At 36.6% G+C, this 15,676-nt stretch overlaps 1 protein-coding gene and 2 long non-coding RNA genes across 33 annotated transcripts in view; 1 reads left to right on the forward strand and 2 right to left on the reverse strand.

Annotated features, from left to right (window-relative positions):
• Nucleotides 1–15,676, forward strand: part of dst (dystonin) — a 291,289-nt gene that overhangs the window by 180,385 nt on the left and 95,228 nt on the right. For all 31 annotated transcript variants that reach the window (XM_087278762.1, XM_087278728.1, XM_087278746.1 and 28 more), the window contains one exon: nt 14,769–14,930. In XM_087278762.1, coding sequence (XP_087134888.1) covers nt 14,769–14,930 — 162 coding nt within the window. The remainder of the gene's footprint in view (nt 1–14,768; nt 14,931–15,676) is intronic.
• Nucleotides 6,634–9,393, reverse strand: LOC147840961 (uncharacterized). The gene is made up of 2 exons (XR_015505659.1): nt 9,314–9,393; nt 6,634–7,991 (listed from the first exon to the last, which is right to left on the reverse strand). It is a non-coding gene; the product is annotated as an uncharacterized LOC147840961 (long non-coding RNA).
• On the reverse strand, nt 9,502–12,262 carry LOC137487351 (uncharacterized). Its single transcript, XR_015505665.1, has 4 exons — nt 12,214–12,262; nt 10,939–10,972; nt 9,743–9,798; nt 9,502–9,649 (listed from the first exon to the last, which is right to left on the reverse strand). It is a non-coding gene; the product is annotated as an uncharacterized LOC137487351 (long non-coding RNA).

Genomic DNA, 15,676 nt, shown 5'->3' on the forward strand with positions numbered 1-15,676 from the left:
TTCACCTCTGCCAGCTTCACAGTTTCCTCTTTTTGCGAATGCCACGACTTTTCACAACTCTCCACATATTTAGTTGGAGAAATATTTACACTTTACTGGACCCGACTGGTCTTTTCAAATACAACGCGGCTACAGCAAACCTTGAAAATACTTTGGTTTAAAAGTGTTTCTCATATGTTAACATTAATATTAGTTAGGTTAACAAGGCAAGTTTGATTAATTAGGCTAGTCATTGGACAACAGTGGTTTAGGTAACACTTTATTTTAAGTCACAATTCACAGTATTAGCAAATCATAAACTAACTCTACTTAAGCTTAATTAACTTCTAAAGTTCTCACAAAAAAGGTACAAAATTGTTAAACTTATTTTTTATTACAATATCTATGGAAATAAATATGACTGGAAAGGCAAAGGGATTTCTGAATAATTTCCATATTAAAACATGAATCATCATTTAAAAGCATGCTTAAAGAAACTCATAAACATTCATTATTAAATTCTATAATACAAAACAACTGGTAAAGCACAACTATAGCTGTTGTAAATTAAACATTTAAGGCATTTTTAATGAACATTTGGTGAGCATTTTCTGATAAATACAGTTTTTATTATTGATATCCGCATCTTTTGGTGTTCGCTTTCCACTACACACGTGAGCTGGCAAAAGTCCTGCATATGTAAAGTGTTCATGCAGACGTTTTAGTATTGTGAAACTAATCAAACATTGTGCACATCTCTCTACAATAATTTTATTATTTATTATTATTTTAATATTAAGTAAATTAAATGAGCTTTTTAGTGATTATTAAGGTATTGTGAGAAAACTGGATAAAACAAATGTTTCATATTGTAGATGGGAGAAAGTGTTTCTGTAACATTTGTGTGAAAAGTGTTGTGAAATGTTTAGCGAAAAATAGATCTTTTGAGTGATGTTAAAGTATTTTTATTCTTTATTGTAAATAGAAAAAGGTGCATTTACACACAAAGAAACTTTTTTTTAAACATTGTTTAATAATGTATTTAATGTTTTTTATATTTACTAAAAATAAATTGATGCATTTTGGATAAAGCAAAATGCCTTTAAATAGTTCTTGAAGGAATACATTTGACACTGTTAAGGTACAAATTGTCTTGTCACTGTAGTGTTACCTTCATGGATCAGATTTGTCCCTTTGATGAACATACAATATTGTATCAGCAGATTTAAAAAAACCAAAAGTACATTTACTTTAAGTAAATGTTTAGTTTCCCATGGTATAAATCATGTCCCTAAAGGCACAAACTGCAATAGTACAACTTTGTTTCTTTGTCTTAAGGTACAATTCTGTCCCATTAAAAGATACTGCCCCATTGACAAGGGTTTGCACCTTCTTTGGTACAACATTGTACCATTTTTTTCTGAGAGTGCAATAAAAAGTTGAAAAAACCCTTAAAATAATAATTATTATTATAAAAAAGCATGCATACGCATAAAAAACTAGACAAAAACAAATCAATGATAATAAAAACCAAATATCTGAAATCCCATTTTTAAAAAATCACATAAGTCTTAGGTGATTATTTAAAAACACTCCAAATGTCCAAATATCAGAGGGCCCACAATTTAGGTGCCAATGCAGAACATGCCTGATCCCTATAGATTTTATTTATTGAGTTTACTATGAAGTGTATTCCCAGGCAAGCAGAACAAATCTTGCTGTCTTAAAGTTGACAAGTACCAGAAACAAAAGTGCATTCTTGATTCAGTCTACCCTTTAATCCACTGCATCTCCCACCTCCATCCACTTGCCATGAATAAAGACCTGTCATGCCGTTGGCAGAGGTTACGGTGTTTCATTACAGTTCCTCCCTCAGCATTCCAGTCTAATTATGAGACACTACAGGCTCCAAAACACCAGGCGGGGAGGACGAGAAACAAGGGATCAAGAGGGCAAGAGAGCAATGCTACGTCACAATTTGCATACTATCCATCCTAAATATTATGAGAAATTAGAATAGTGTGTCCCAGACTGTAGTATGTTGAAAAGAGCATGCCAAAGGTTTCCGGATGCTCTACTATTTCCCGTAGTGTCGAACCATCCGTACTCAAACCACTAATATTCCCTCTAATACATTAGGCGTTAGATGTGAATTCGATTAGAACTACAAACTTGAAGTGTAAACGAACTACAAACATGGCGGACCTACAAGACCAAGTCGAGATTGACAGGGCTTGTAAATATAGTAGCAATATAGTAATTCAAGCAATATAGTAGTTCATCCCAAAGCTTGCATTCTACTATTTCTTCACCAATAAATTGCATACTTTAAGGACAATTTTTTTGGCTTTACCTAAAAAAGTGAGTAAACATGGTGCTTTTAAAGTGATTATTTGACTTTAATAAACTGAGTAAATCTGTTGCTTTTAAAGCGATTAGTTGACTTTAATTAAAATAAGTTATTGTACATCTTGATTTTAAAGCGATTAATTGACTTTACCTAAAATAAGTGAGTAAACCTGTTGCTTTTAAAGCGATTAGTTGACTTTACTTAAAATAAGTGCGTAAACCTCTTTATTTAAAAGCGATTAGTTGATTTTACTTAAAATAAGTGAGTAAACCTGTTGATTTTAAAGTGATTAGTTGACTTTAATTAAAATAAGTGAGTAAACCTCTTGATTTTAAAGCGATTAGTTGACTTAAAATAAGTGAGTAAACTTGTTGATTTTAAAGCAATTAGTTGACTTTAATTAAAATAAGTTAGTGTACATCTTGATTTTAAAGCAATTAGTTGACTTTAATTAAAATAAGTTAGTGTACATCTTGATTTTAAAGCAATTAGTTGACTTTAATTAAAATAAGTGAGTAAACCTGTTGATTTTAAAGCAATTAGTTGACTTTAATTAAAATAAGTTAGTGTACATCTTGATTTTAAAGCAATTAGTTGACTTTAATTAAAATAAGTGAGTAAACCTGTTGATTTTAAAGCAATTAGTTGACTTTAATTAAAATAAGTTAGTGTACATCTTGATTTTAAAGCGATTAGTTGACTTTACTCAAAATAAGTGAGTAAACCTCTTGATTTTAAAGTGATTAGTTGACTTTAATTAAAATAAGTGAGTAAACCTCTTGATTTTCAAGCGATTAGTTGACTTTACTTAAAATAATTGAGTAAACTTGTTGATTTTAAACCGATTAGTTGACTTTAATTAAAATAAGTTATTAGAGCGTTATAAAAAATTAGTTGACTTTACCTAAAATTAGTGAGTAAACCTGTTGATTATAAAACGAAACAGGCTTGTAACTAAGCAATATAGTAGTTCATCCCAAAGCTTGCATTTTCCACTGTTACACACTCAAAAGTATGTGCTATTTATTCACCAATAAAGTGCATACTTTAAGGACGTAGTATAAGTATGTGGATTGGGACTCAGCACATATCTATTTCTGCCCTGTGTGATGTCATCCGAGAGGGTGCCGGCCGCTTTTGTAGCTTTGTTTCTCTCTCTCTCTCTCTCTCTGCCCTCCCCTGACAAGAGGAGGAGAGCTGCTGTCAGAGCAGGGGAACACTAAGAAGTTAAGTCAAACGGGACAGGGAGACAGAAGGGGAGAATTAAAGAGGGTCAAGCGTCCACCAATCAGCATGAGCCGTCCGCCACGGCAGATGTTGGCTGAATAATGTGAGGGGGGGGGGGCGGGGCCTTGAGCTCTGTGCCAGGAGGGTGTCTCTGTCATTGCCGGTCGGACCACAAGAGAGAAAGGAGCCGCTTTTTGTTTCTCCTGCAGAGCTTATGGCTTTGTTTTCCCAGATTTGAGGATTTGTATTTGGATATGCCACCATTACGCATACAGGATTTCTCTGTGTGGATGACCCCATGGGAAATTCTGAATCTGTTTCTTTGTGGGATGTCTGTGATGGAGTTATGAAGAGCTGAGGATACGAGCAACAATGACAAGTTGCCACAATCGGGATAAGTGGAAACCGGCAGGATTGTCATCTTGGAAAAGGATGTTTAAGAGGAAGAAGTGATGCGTGTGTTAGAGAATAGGCTAAAGTTTATTTTTATATATATACTGTATATTTAATGTTCGACGTTATTATATAGTCATAAGCTTGTTCATCTGGATAGGTACCGATTGTTAACTAGTGGCTTATTACATGCGGTTTATTAAGATATTGGCTGTTTATTAGTAGTTATAAAGCACATGTTCTGCATGATCTTATTCTAGATCCCTAATCCTAAACACCTAAACCCAACGACAACTTTAAAAGCGATTAATAAGCAGCAAATTGTCATAGTTAATGGTTTATCAATGGCGAGAATAGTACCTTAAACTAACAGAGGTATTTTACTACTGCTGTATTTAGTTTTTCACCCATGTCTAGCGACGTACAAAAGTAAATACACCCTTTGTATCCCTTCAAAGTTTCTTTGATGTGTTTTCCATGTCCGTTCGGGCTTGTTGCACTGAAAACCTCATTGACGTTTACCTCATTGTTATACATCGTTTGTAATTTCGTGGCACAATGGGCAAACCTCTGAGCAGACCAGATTGTTTGAGACAGAACCCTTCTTGTGTGGGCAAAGGGGAAGAGGAAGACCTCAATATTGACGATTGCTACGTCCCCCAGAGGTCCATATATGATACTGTACGTCTCAATGAGCAGATCGACTCAGGCTCCAAGGGTAGCTTGGCATCAAGGCACTTTGTGGGGACTTTACCCTACAGCCATCGAACCCTAGACATAAGTGCTCTCTGTGGGAACGGCGTCTTGACCTCCAATAGTGTCTTCGAGCTCCGCAGCAGGGACGCAGTGCGATTAGATGAGCGGGTGGTGTTTGACGGCTTAAAGCTTAATGGAGATATTATCCGCGGTGCAGACACCATGCTATGTAAGCCACGAGTTGTGGGTGAGAAATTAGAAGCGCCTCAGCATCGCCGATCATGGCGGACGTTCGCTCCAACAAACCTCAGCGAATACAGTAGTTGCAGCGAAACGCTGTGCAACGATGAAACTAACCAACGTGGGTTGAATCGAGTAGGACGAGGACGTAGCATGACAAACTCTCTTACCTCTGAGGGAGATTCAGGACTGTGTAGTCCCACTGTAGACAGAGAACTACGAAACCCACGAATCCACAAACGAAGCGCACCCAGCACAAGAAGCCTTTCTTCTGCTGAAGGCGTGCATGTTTCTGGGGACTTGAGGACTTTGGGTTCCCTTAGCTCCTGTAAGGAGCAGTTTCCAGAAAGGTCTGCACGTAACAACGCACACAACTCTGATCTCAGTGTGCGCTCTGCGTCAAACAGCATTGATGTTAATGGAAGTAGTGGAGCGCAGAACTTCACAACCTTGTCCGGATATGAGGAATTACCCACCGCTGAGCTTGTCGAGGACACTTGTTCGCAGGACGATTATGAGCTGCTCAGTGTTTTAGTCACCGAACCAAAGACTCTTCAACATCGCCAGCATAAGAAGAATCATGTCACCAAGGATGAAAAGTGCTACGAATACGAGCAGAGAGCTACCGACTCCAAAATGGCCGATTTGGAGGACTTCTTGTTGTTGGTCGAGAGGGAAGCGGGCTTCGCTAATGGATTACTTGATGAAGACATTGAGAGTCTGTTAACATCCATAGCTGAATGTTCACAGATGGAGCTTGTGGTTTTGCCATCTTCGCAGGTACTCGGAAATAGCTGGCAATGGGGAATATGCACACATACAAATGCTTCCGGTGAACTGTCGCGGCGTTACAAATGGCCTGTTTACATTGAGTGTTACAGTACGGTACGGCACGGGTCGGTATGGGTCACCTTTATCAGGCTTGCATTTCCACTGCCAAAAGGGTACCAATGGTAGATAAAATAATAAATAAATGCAAAATAAAGAAAGTATTTACGTCATTACAAGTTCATAATAGTCCAAAAGGTGATGTTAATAGTTAAACATGGCAGTTTGTTCATCTTTTAGGTTGCTGAAAGAATCATTTACTCCTTTGTTTTTTTGGCTTCTTCTTCGTTTTTTCGCACTTCACTCTTGTCCGTTTCTGAAAGGATCGGATGTCAGAAGCACTTCAATTATCATGCGCACGTTATTATCATCAGCTTAAGAAGTTCGTTATTTCAAATATAGACGCGCGGCGAGCTCTGGAGAAAGCGAAACCACTTGCGCTTTTAGACGGGCTCGTAAAACAACAACAGGACACGGCACACTGTAAATTCTAACATGTTCAGTTTACTTAAAAAAAGTTTGGAAACCGATTGCCTTATTTTTGCAATATAAACTTACAAGGAAATCTTAAGTTAAGTTTAATTATTGCCTTGAAGTAAGAAAACTAAAACTTATAAAGTAAACTAACTGTTAAAAATTAAGTAAGTTTAATAGAAAATTCTAGTTAACATACTTGTCATTATTTAGTAATCTTACTTAGGGTTTTATAGTAAGATTACTTTAATAACTCTATTTAACTAATACTGTTCTACCATGTTCAGTTAACATCTTGAATGCTAGTAGTCTCAACATTGTTTTAATCCACCATTTTAAGTAATGTCAACTAAAGAAACTACGTGCAATCGGTTTCCACATTTTCTTCAATTAAACTGAACATAAAATATGTAGTTCAACCTACAAGTAATGACATTATACAGGTCTTAAATGTAAACATTTTATTTGACAAAATTAGCAGAATTTCACAATACACTTGTGATATTTTAGTATCACAATACACTTGTACACAATACAGTTTTGTAAAAACCTGTTGTAAAGTGCTGTAATATACTGTAAACAGCAATACAGACAAAAAATATAATAAACATGTTCAACCCTAACACACAAGTTTTCGAAAAGGTTTGAAAATCTATCAAAAAAAACTTTAAATACTTGACACTTGGAAAAAAGATACTTGAATTAGTGTAATTAAACATGCCATTGCACCAGCACCTTAAACATGGCAGCATATAGACACTCACAGAGGAACAGATATTAAGCTTTGAAGCTAATTTGTTAGACTGTGTAGTTTAGATTTTCCTACAGAAAATATCACATTAGTGTGGTCAAAAGTATTGAGTTTGGTATCAATCAATACTGAAATATTAAAAATATCCATTTTCCACCAGAATTTGAGTGCTACTGAGCTCGTTCTTAAACACCATTGATTGGCCACTGTGTTCACATGCTCAACAGAAATGACTGTGATTGGCTGTGACTGTCATAGGTTTACCATTTTTCACTGAGTCCAAACAAAGTTACACAGACACTGAAGTGTTTCAAAGCCATGTCGATAGCTGATTTGTTTAGAAGCTAACATATAAGCTATCTGGTGATGAATCGACTGATCGACAGTGCTTTGAAGTTATCCAGTTACTTTGTATCTTTGCACCTGGTGAACAGTGGTGAAGAGTGGTAAAAATAATGACCTTCAAAGCCAATCAGTCATATCTACTGAGCATGTGAACACAATGGCCAATCAGTTCTTGCAATGTTAGTGGGAAATGGATGGACTTTTTTTTTATTTATTTCAGTACCGATTGGTACCAAACTCAATACTTTTGACAACCCTATAAATCACAATACACTTTTTTGGTAAAAAAAAAAAAAAAGTGTTTTAAACACCAAAATGCTGCAGTCCTAAATGTAACACTGCAAACAGCAACATGTTAATAAGCAACACTTTGTAATTAAACATGCCATTATACCTGAACCTTTAAACATAAAGCACAGCAGTATATAGGCACTCGCCGAATAAAACACATTACGCTTCCCTCCCAGCAAAAGCAACACACGTTGAACAAATTCAAATGCATTGCTCAAAGTCTTTGGGTAGTCCGAATTCAGTGTGTAAATCAAAGCAAAAAAAGAGACATACTGCATGTGGCAAAGTCCATAACCACTTTTCCTTCCAGTATAAAGGCCCACATTGCATCCATAATGAGGTTCTTTAGACATCTTCACACACGACAGTCAGCAGGCCAACATCTTCTGCACTGAAGTCCGACTCTACAATTACATCCTATGAATAGAGAAAGAAAAATAAGTAAAGTTTGATATTCTAAATGGCACTAATAAAGCCTGTAGTGGCCAGGAGACCAAAAGCAGAGGTGAAAAAAATACAATTCCTTGTGCTTAATTTAGTAACACTTTAGTAGGAACCAATTACCCTAATAACTAGTTGCTTATTAGCATGACTATTTGTGTTTATAGTACATTTTACATTCAAATGCTTCTTATAAGAAGGCCTTGCTATGGTGCTCCTTCTTCAATGTAGACCAAAACGATGGATTTGCCTGTACTGCTTCTACTAGGCTTGTCATAATAGTGGAATTTATTACCAATCCATATAGTAATTTTAAAAACATCCATTTCCTGCTAACATTTGAGCATTGTTGAGTGTCATTTCTGTTAAGCATGTGAACAGAATGGCAAAACAGTGCTGTTTAAAAATGTGCTCAAAAGTGCTTAAAATGTTAGCAGGAAATTTGCTGCTTAAAATTGCAGCAGAGATTGGTACTAAATTCCAGTATCTTGAACATGATACTATTCTAAAGGAACAATACATTTTTTTAATTAAAGAAACACTGTAATGTAATAAAACAAACTGCAGTAAAAGTACTTTTAAAACATTTTCAAGAAATTAAATGCAAATGTGTGAGAGACCAATTGGTGCTACATAATCAATATAAATATTTTGTAGGGAAAACTTAATAAATTGGGAACCGATTCATGAATGCATTTGGTTTTGCTAGGTTAAAGCAGTGAGTCAAGTTTGCATTATTTAGCACACTTTTTAAAAATGTATTAATAACTATTTTTTAATAAGAAAATTGATGTTTTAGTATGGCTTTTAGAACAAGGGTGAAGCCATCTACAATCCCACAGCAGGTGACTTCACAGGGTTGGTTATAATACGGAGCATCTTTGACTTTGTGGCTTTTAACACTATCTTTTTACATCTTAATCCAGCAGGTTCTTTCAACTGAAATTATATTTCTCTCAACATATTACATAGGTATTACACTTATTAAGATTTTTTTTTTCAAGCTAATCTTCCTCCTTTTCAAAACAAGTGTGTTTAAAAATTAAAGAAATGCATTCATTACTTCACTGGCCTATGAAGCTAACTGACCCTGTGACGGCACAAGCTGCTGTATTTGCAACATAGCAATGCTCTTGCTCCAAAGGCCATAATATAACATCCCTCTTACTTTCAAATACTTACAGTAAATGCATTTGTTTTATTTTTATAAAATTGAAAAATTTTATTAATAAGTGAAGTAAACTGGAATGATTGCTTCATTTCCAGTCTAAGAAAGCAGAAACAATAATACTACTTACAAAACACATCCTGAAAATTTCTTTAGACTCATCCCTCTAAAGGACTGAAAGACCCCGGAGAACTGCTTCCAGATGACCTTGAAAAAGTAAAGACAGGTAGACATGCATTATAGCCCAATGAAAACATCAAATGCAATTTATTGCAATCAAATGCAAATTATGATTTAAAGATGATGTCACAAAAATACCTTTGAATTAACATGTTGAAAATTTCTTCTAGTTTTCTTCTGCAATTTTCTCCTGTTTTTTTTTTTTTATTTCAATCAAACGAGCAGTGTGTGTCCAATGCAGCGTAGAACTTGGATCTCACATTTCTTCCTGATATTCGATTGAATTCTGCAAAGATCCAATCAAAACATTATTAGTCATTAATAACATTCAAAAACACAAATTCACAAAATCACACAAAGTTTTGAAAAGAAAACAAACCTTCTGCAGCACTTGCATCAGCTGGTGTTTCCTCTATGACTTCATTCTGGATGTCACTGTTGTGCACAAATACGTAAAGTGTTATTGACATGGCTAAGCGAAATTCTAAAACAAAAAAACAGAAATCAGAAACACATGCAATGATACAATGCAATGCCATTTAGCAACAGATGTTACACTTTAACATGACATAGTTAAATGTTCTTGAATAATAAAAGCTGCCAAATACTCCCGGCGCCTGTCATCAAAAGCATGAGCTATACTTGTCACCAAATAGTAATAAACACAACCCCCATTAGTTATAATCATGGCATTGTTGCTGGTGTGCCTTACTTTTATGCGCATTAAAAGTGGAATAAATATTAGTCTCAATTGATGTCTTTAAAAGGACACTGAACTTTCTGACTAGGGTTGCACGGTTTACCGGTACTATGGTAGTATCGTGATACTATGGCTCCAAGATACTGGCGGTGCCACTGTAGTTTGTAAACGGTAGTATTGTCATTAACAGTCTGCCTACAATACATAATGCTGCATGTGAAGTCACTAAAATACTTACACGATTCAGCAACAATAAATCATTGTATTTTAATAGTCTATGGAGCCTTCTAAGGTTGTAAAACTGTAGAATTTGCGCCTTTTATAGTAGCCTATTGCATATTTTGTGATGGTTCATTTTGAATCGGAATTCGTTTATTTCTGTTCCTGTCAATATGATATAATAGCTACAACAACCGTGACAATCTATCAAAAAGAATGACTCATAAAGTGAAATTTTGAATTACTTTGGATTCTTATCCGATAATAAGTGTGAAAAAAGTATGATAGATGAAAAACCCAAAATAGCAACAGGAAACAATTTTTGACCACTTCATATAGCCTATATGAATATATACAACTATATACAATATATAGTATTGTAACATAAATTAATGGTATCACAACACAACAACCCTATTTCTAACTAGTCCTCAGATGATTATTCAAATGGACAAAATATTCGGACTATTCTTGATCATGCAGTTGTTTGCTGAGAATTTTGTTAAATGTACTTTTAATGCATTAAACGATTTAAAATTACCCTGACACTCAGTATGGAGACAAGGTAACGTTAATAGAACAATTCATGAATATGTTCTATGGCTTGTGCGGTATTGTTCAAAAAGTTTTCTTTGATGTGTAAGTGCAAAACTTACATTTCCACTGCATATCAGCTCACAAACTGGTAGTCTGAAATAAAAAATAAATAAAGGGTATAATGATATTACAAACCAAATATGCCACTCACAATACTCTAATGGTGTGCTACATTTTAAACAACCTTGTAATTGTTTAAATTTATTTGCCCTAAATTGTAAAAAATTAGTGAAACCTTCTTTAAAAATGCAAACTAACAGGTTTGGCAAAGCCTGTTTCTTTACAGAAAGTTTGCTTATAACAAAGGCTTGTTGATGCCTTTGTGTGATATTGAGCAAACAAAGGGATGTTTCTGTGCTTGGTTGTACGAGTTATACCACTTCATCATTAACGTTATCCATCACACATATTCAGTCGCATCTGGTCAGATTTATTTGTCATTACAGCAATACAAAACACTCAATAACGTAACGGCAACACTGGAATAAACCTTCAAAACGGCATAAAGAAAAGACAAATAGCATATAAAACAAATAAATGAGTTAATTAAATATCTCTCGCATTTTCATAAGTTTAACTTTAAGTTTCATAGGGATTGTTAGCATAAGCACACTTTAGCATCATGTGTAAATATGTATCTGCCTCATACAATGACACGAATCGTAATCGCATCGAAATCCTAAATTACCTACGACACTCACGGGTCCATTTTGAGCTGAAACTGCTTTATAATGTTCTAAAAGCCTCGGCGGGTTAAAACTGCTGCTGCCCCGGCGATCATGGAGAAAAAAACGACTGGTCTGGTCATGAGCCGCTCGCTTCCTGCAGGTGATCTCATAAAAGTAAATCTTTAAAAAAAAAACACGCATATTTTCGTCACAACAAGCGCCACTAAAGTTCAGCGATAACTAACGTTACTGTATTTGTAATGCGGATAAATAGGTTTCGTTTTCTTTTTTAAAAATGTAGACCTACAGCTATGTGTTAACTTTACATCTATTCGAACGGATCATTGCACGCGCTCTTGCTCTTTCAGTGCATCATTTAAAATGGCGCGGCCCGCTCTTTTAGAGCATAACGCCCACTTTACAAAGTACTACTAACTTTACAAATTATTAATAGTTATTAAAAAGGACTAAGCAGCTAAAAATAGCTTATCTAGTAAAGTAGACAGTATTGCAAATAACGTGCAGTGGTCAAAACGTTTAGTCACAACATCATGGGCTATTAATTAGTTCACAAAACAGCAAACAATTTCACAAAGTGCAGGAAATAAACAGATTACTGATACTATACAAATAAAATCAAAGTAGTAATTAAAACGAAAAGTTTACCTTGATTTACAGCAGTACATCTTCTCAATATGAAATCCTGTCCTTCAATGGCGGTGCTGGGTGGCGGTTGGTTGTGACTCGGGATGGGGGATGGGAAATCACCACCCAGTACGCATGCGTAACAGCATGGCTTAGCCCTTATAAGCAATTTTACTCAAATTACATTAGTTATGGGAACTTTATACCTTACTATGTCAGCAACACTAATGCATTTCTAGTAAACTCAACAATTAGCTTAAAATTAAGTAAACACACTAGAATTTTGATAGTAAGGAATACTATTCGCATTTACAGTGCAGATTTTGTTCTTCTTGGCTTTGATGCTGTTTATCAAGATGATGACAGGGTTTGTTTGAGCTCGGGTCGACCATGGCTTGTCATTATATGCACAGTTGAAGTCAGAATTATTAGCCCCCCCTTAGAATATATATATATATATAATTTTTTTTTTTCTTCTTTTCCCAAATTATGTTTAACAGAGCAAGGAAATTTTCACAGTATGTCTGATAATATTTTTTTCTTCTGGAGAAAGTCTTATTTGTTTTATTTCGGCTAGAATAAAAGCAGTTTTGAATTTTTTATGAACCATTTTAAGGACAAAATTATTAGCCCCTTTAAGCTATATTTTTTTCGATAGTCTACAGAACAAACCATCGTTATACAATAACTTGCCTAATTAGCCAAACATGTCTAGTTAACCTAATTACCCTAGTTAAGCCTTTAAATGTCACTTTAAGCTGTATAGAAGTGTCTTGAAGAATATCTAGTCAAATATTATTTACTGTCGTCATGACAAAGATAAAATAAATCAGTTATTAGAGATGAGTTATTAAAACTATTATGATTAGAAATGTGTTGAAAACAATCTTCTCTTCGTTAAACAGAAATTGGGGGAAAAATAAACAGGGGCACTAATAATTCAGGGGGGCTAATAATTCTGACTAACTGTGTATATTATATCAGTGTTATGTCTCGGCTGTGTTTTTAAAAATGGTGGTTCCTTTGTTTTCATTGTCCTGCTTGTCCACTAGCTGGTGACGTTTCTTTGTAAATAATGTTCAGCTGTGCGTCATGTCCCCCTTTTGGTACCCTTTTGTTGTGCTTGGAACCCTTTACAAAGGGTACCCAAAAGAGGTATGGTACGGTTCGCTTATTGGTACCGTTTGACTGTGGAGACGGCCATAACAAACCATACTGTACCATACTACTCAGTGGAAACGGGCCAAAATCACCATGTTCATGATTTCTTTAAAAATCATCACTGCTGGATAGATATACGATATAAAGTGGGTCTCAAAATGTGCAAGAAATTACATTTTAAATTACATTTTCCGCACCATGCCTTTCAAGAGTTCACACTTAGCTGATGATTGATTATAAGCAAGTTTAACATGCTGTCCCGGGAGACAGCCCTGAGCCCAAAAGGTCCTTGAGTCCTGGGCTCCCTCTCGTTTGCAGGGCGAGAGGGAAGCCTTAAGCTCATGTAGATCTCGACAACTCCCCCTTGATAAGAGCTGATGACTAAAAATTGAATGCTATTAAAAGATATGCTGCATTGTGAGAGATTTCCTGTAGTGCAAAATTTAGATTGATCAATTCACTTGTAGTGCATGTTTTTGGAATGTAGGGGGGGAAACCGTAGGACCCGGGCTAAACTCACGCGAGCATGGGAAGAACATGCAAACTATGCACAGAAACGACCACCGGCCTGTTAAAGGACTAGAACCCCTGACGAGGCAACAGTGCTAGTCACTGGGCCACCGTGCCACCCTATGGAGGGAAAGGTGAAGACGTAGGGGTGGAAGGGGGGATTCTTCAAATCGAAGATGACTGTAGTGGAAAACCCTGGCTCTGTATAGTGGGATAGGAATGGCCTGATTAGTGGATCATGCATGCAAATGCAGAACCAGCCGTGTTCAATCATAATCACGTGATCCTCTCGAAATTAGTTTATAAATAAACTTCACTTAAAGTATGGAAATGCATGCTACCCTAGTATTTTTGATGTAGTTTCTCTGCTAGCCTCCTGCTACTGATGGCACTTGCGTTTACACTGTCTTTCATCTCGCTCTAGTCTTGAACAACTAAACAAATGCTTAAGTCTGTTAAGCTCAGTGTATTTTAATTACATTACTACATCAGTGATGTAAAATTCAAAATAGTCTTGCTAACCTCTCTCCAGAAGGTTAATCATTGGCTGAAAAACACTAGCTATAGCCTATAGTTTGATTAGTGTGGAGGCTGGCTAGCGCTGTTGGCCTTGATCAGATTAGCAGACAGCTGAATTGAGTTTCTGGTGATTGGCGGTCAGTGACTCAGATGTTGTGATCGTGCACAGCTGTTGATAACGGAGTAGCAGCTTCTCACAACAAGCAGTTCGACTGCCACTATTTCAGGCAAAGAGCTTAACCTTATAAGGCCACCGGCCAGTGTTATTAGTTATCCTGCTGAAAGCGCTAACATAGCTAACCAGTGGCATATGTTTTGGATGCTAATCTCCAGAATGCAGAAAGTTTTCAATGGTTTTGATCATTCTTTATATTGATCACTTACAGGTTTTCCAAAAGGACGTGATTGAGTCTCTGCAGAGCCAGTTGCAGGAGTTAAACACTCTTGGCCAGGCGCTGATCCAGAACGCCCCCAAAGGCACCAGCACCAAAAACCTGGATCACGATCTGGAGGAGGTCAACAGCAGGTGGAACACGCTCAACAAAAAGGTAAGCTTTATCTCTTTATATAATTATAAACACAACCCTGCTAAAAAATCCAGCTTAAACCAGCCTAGGCTGGTTGGCTGGTTTTAGCTGGTCGACCAGGCTGGTTTTAGAGGGGTTTTGGCCACTTCCAGGCTGGTTTCCAGACATTTCCAGCCTGGTCTTAGCTGGTCAGGCTGGAAAATGACCAGCTAAATCCAGCTAAAACCAGCTTGATCAGCCTGGTTTAAGCTGGACATAGCTGGCTTTGGCTGGGCTCCCAGGCTGCTAGGCTGGTCAAGCTGGTTTTAGCTGGTCATCTCCCAGCCTGACCAGCTAAGAACAGGCTGGAAATGGCTGGAAACCAGCCTGGAAGTGGCCAAAACCCCTCTAAAACCAGCCTGGTCGACCAGCTAAAAGCAGCCAACCAGCCTAGGCTGGTTTAAGCTGGATTTTTCAGCAGGGAATATTTAAATTTCAGGTTAAACCAGGGGCGGAGTTAGTGATCAAGTCCAGGTACTGCATTGAAACTCAAAATATATATAGCATATATAGCAGGGGTGCCCAAACTAGGTCCTGGAGGGCCGGTGTTCTGCAAAGTATACTTCCAACCGCAATCAGACACTCCTGGGCTAGCTAATTGAGCTCTTACTAGGCATTCTAGAAACATCCATGCAGGTGTTTTGAGGCAAGTTAAGGCTAAAATCTGCAGAACACCGGCCCTCCAGGACCAAATTTGGGCACCTTTGCTCTATAGATTTTTTTTTCGT

This window comes from Danio rerio, chromosome 13 (assembly GCF_052040795.2).
Source record: "Danio rerio strain M-AB ecotype USA chromosome 13, GRCz13ab, whole genome shotgun sequence".
Classification (NCBI taxonomy): domain Eukaryota; kingdom Metazoa; phylum Chordata; class Actinopteri; order Cypriniformes; family Danionidae; genus Danio; species Danio rerio.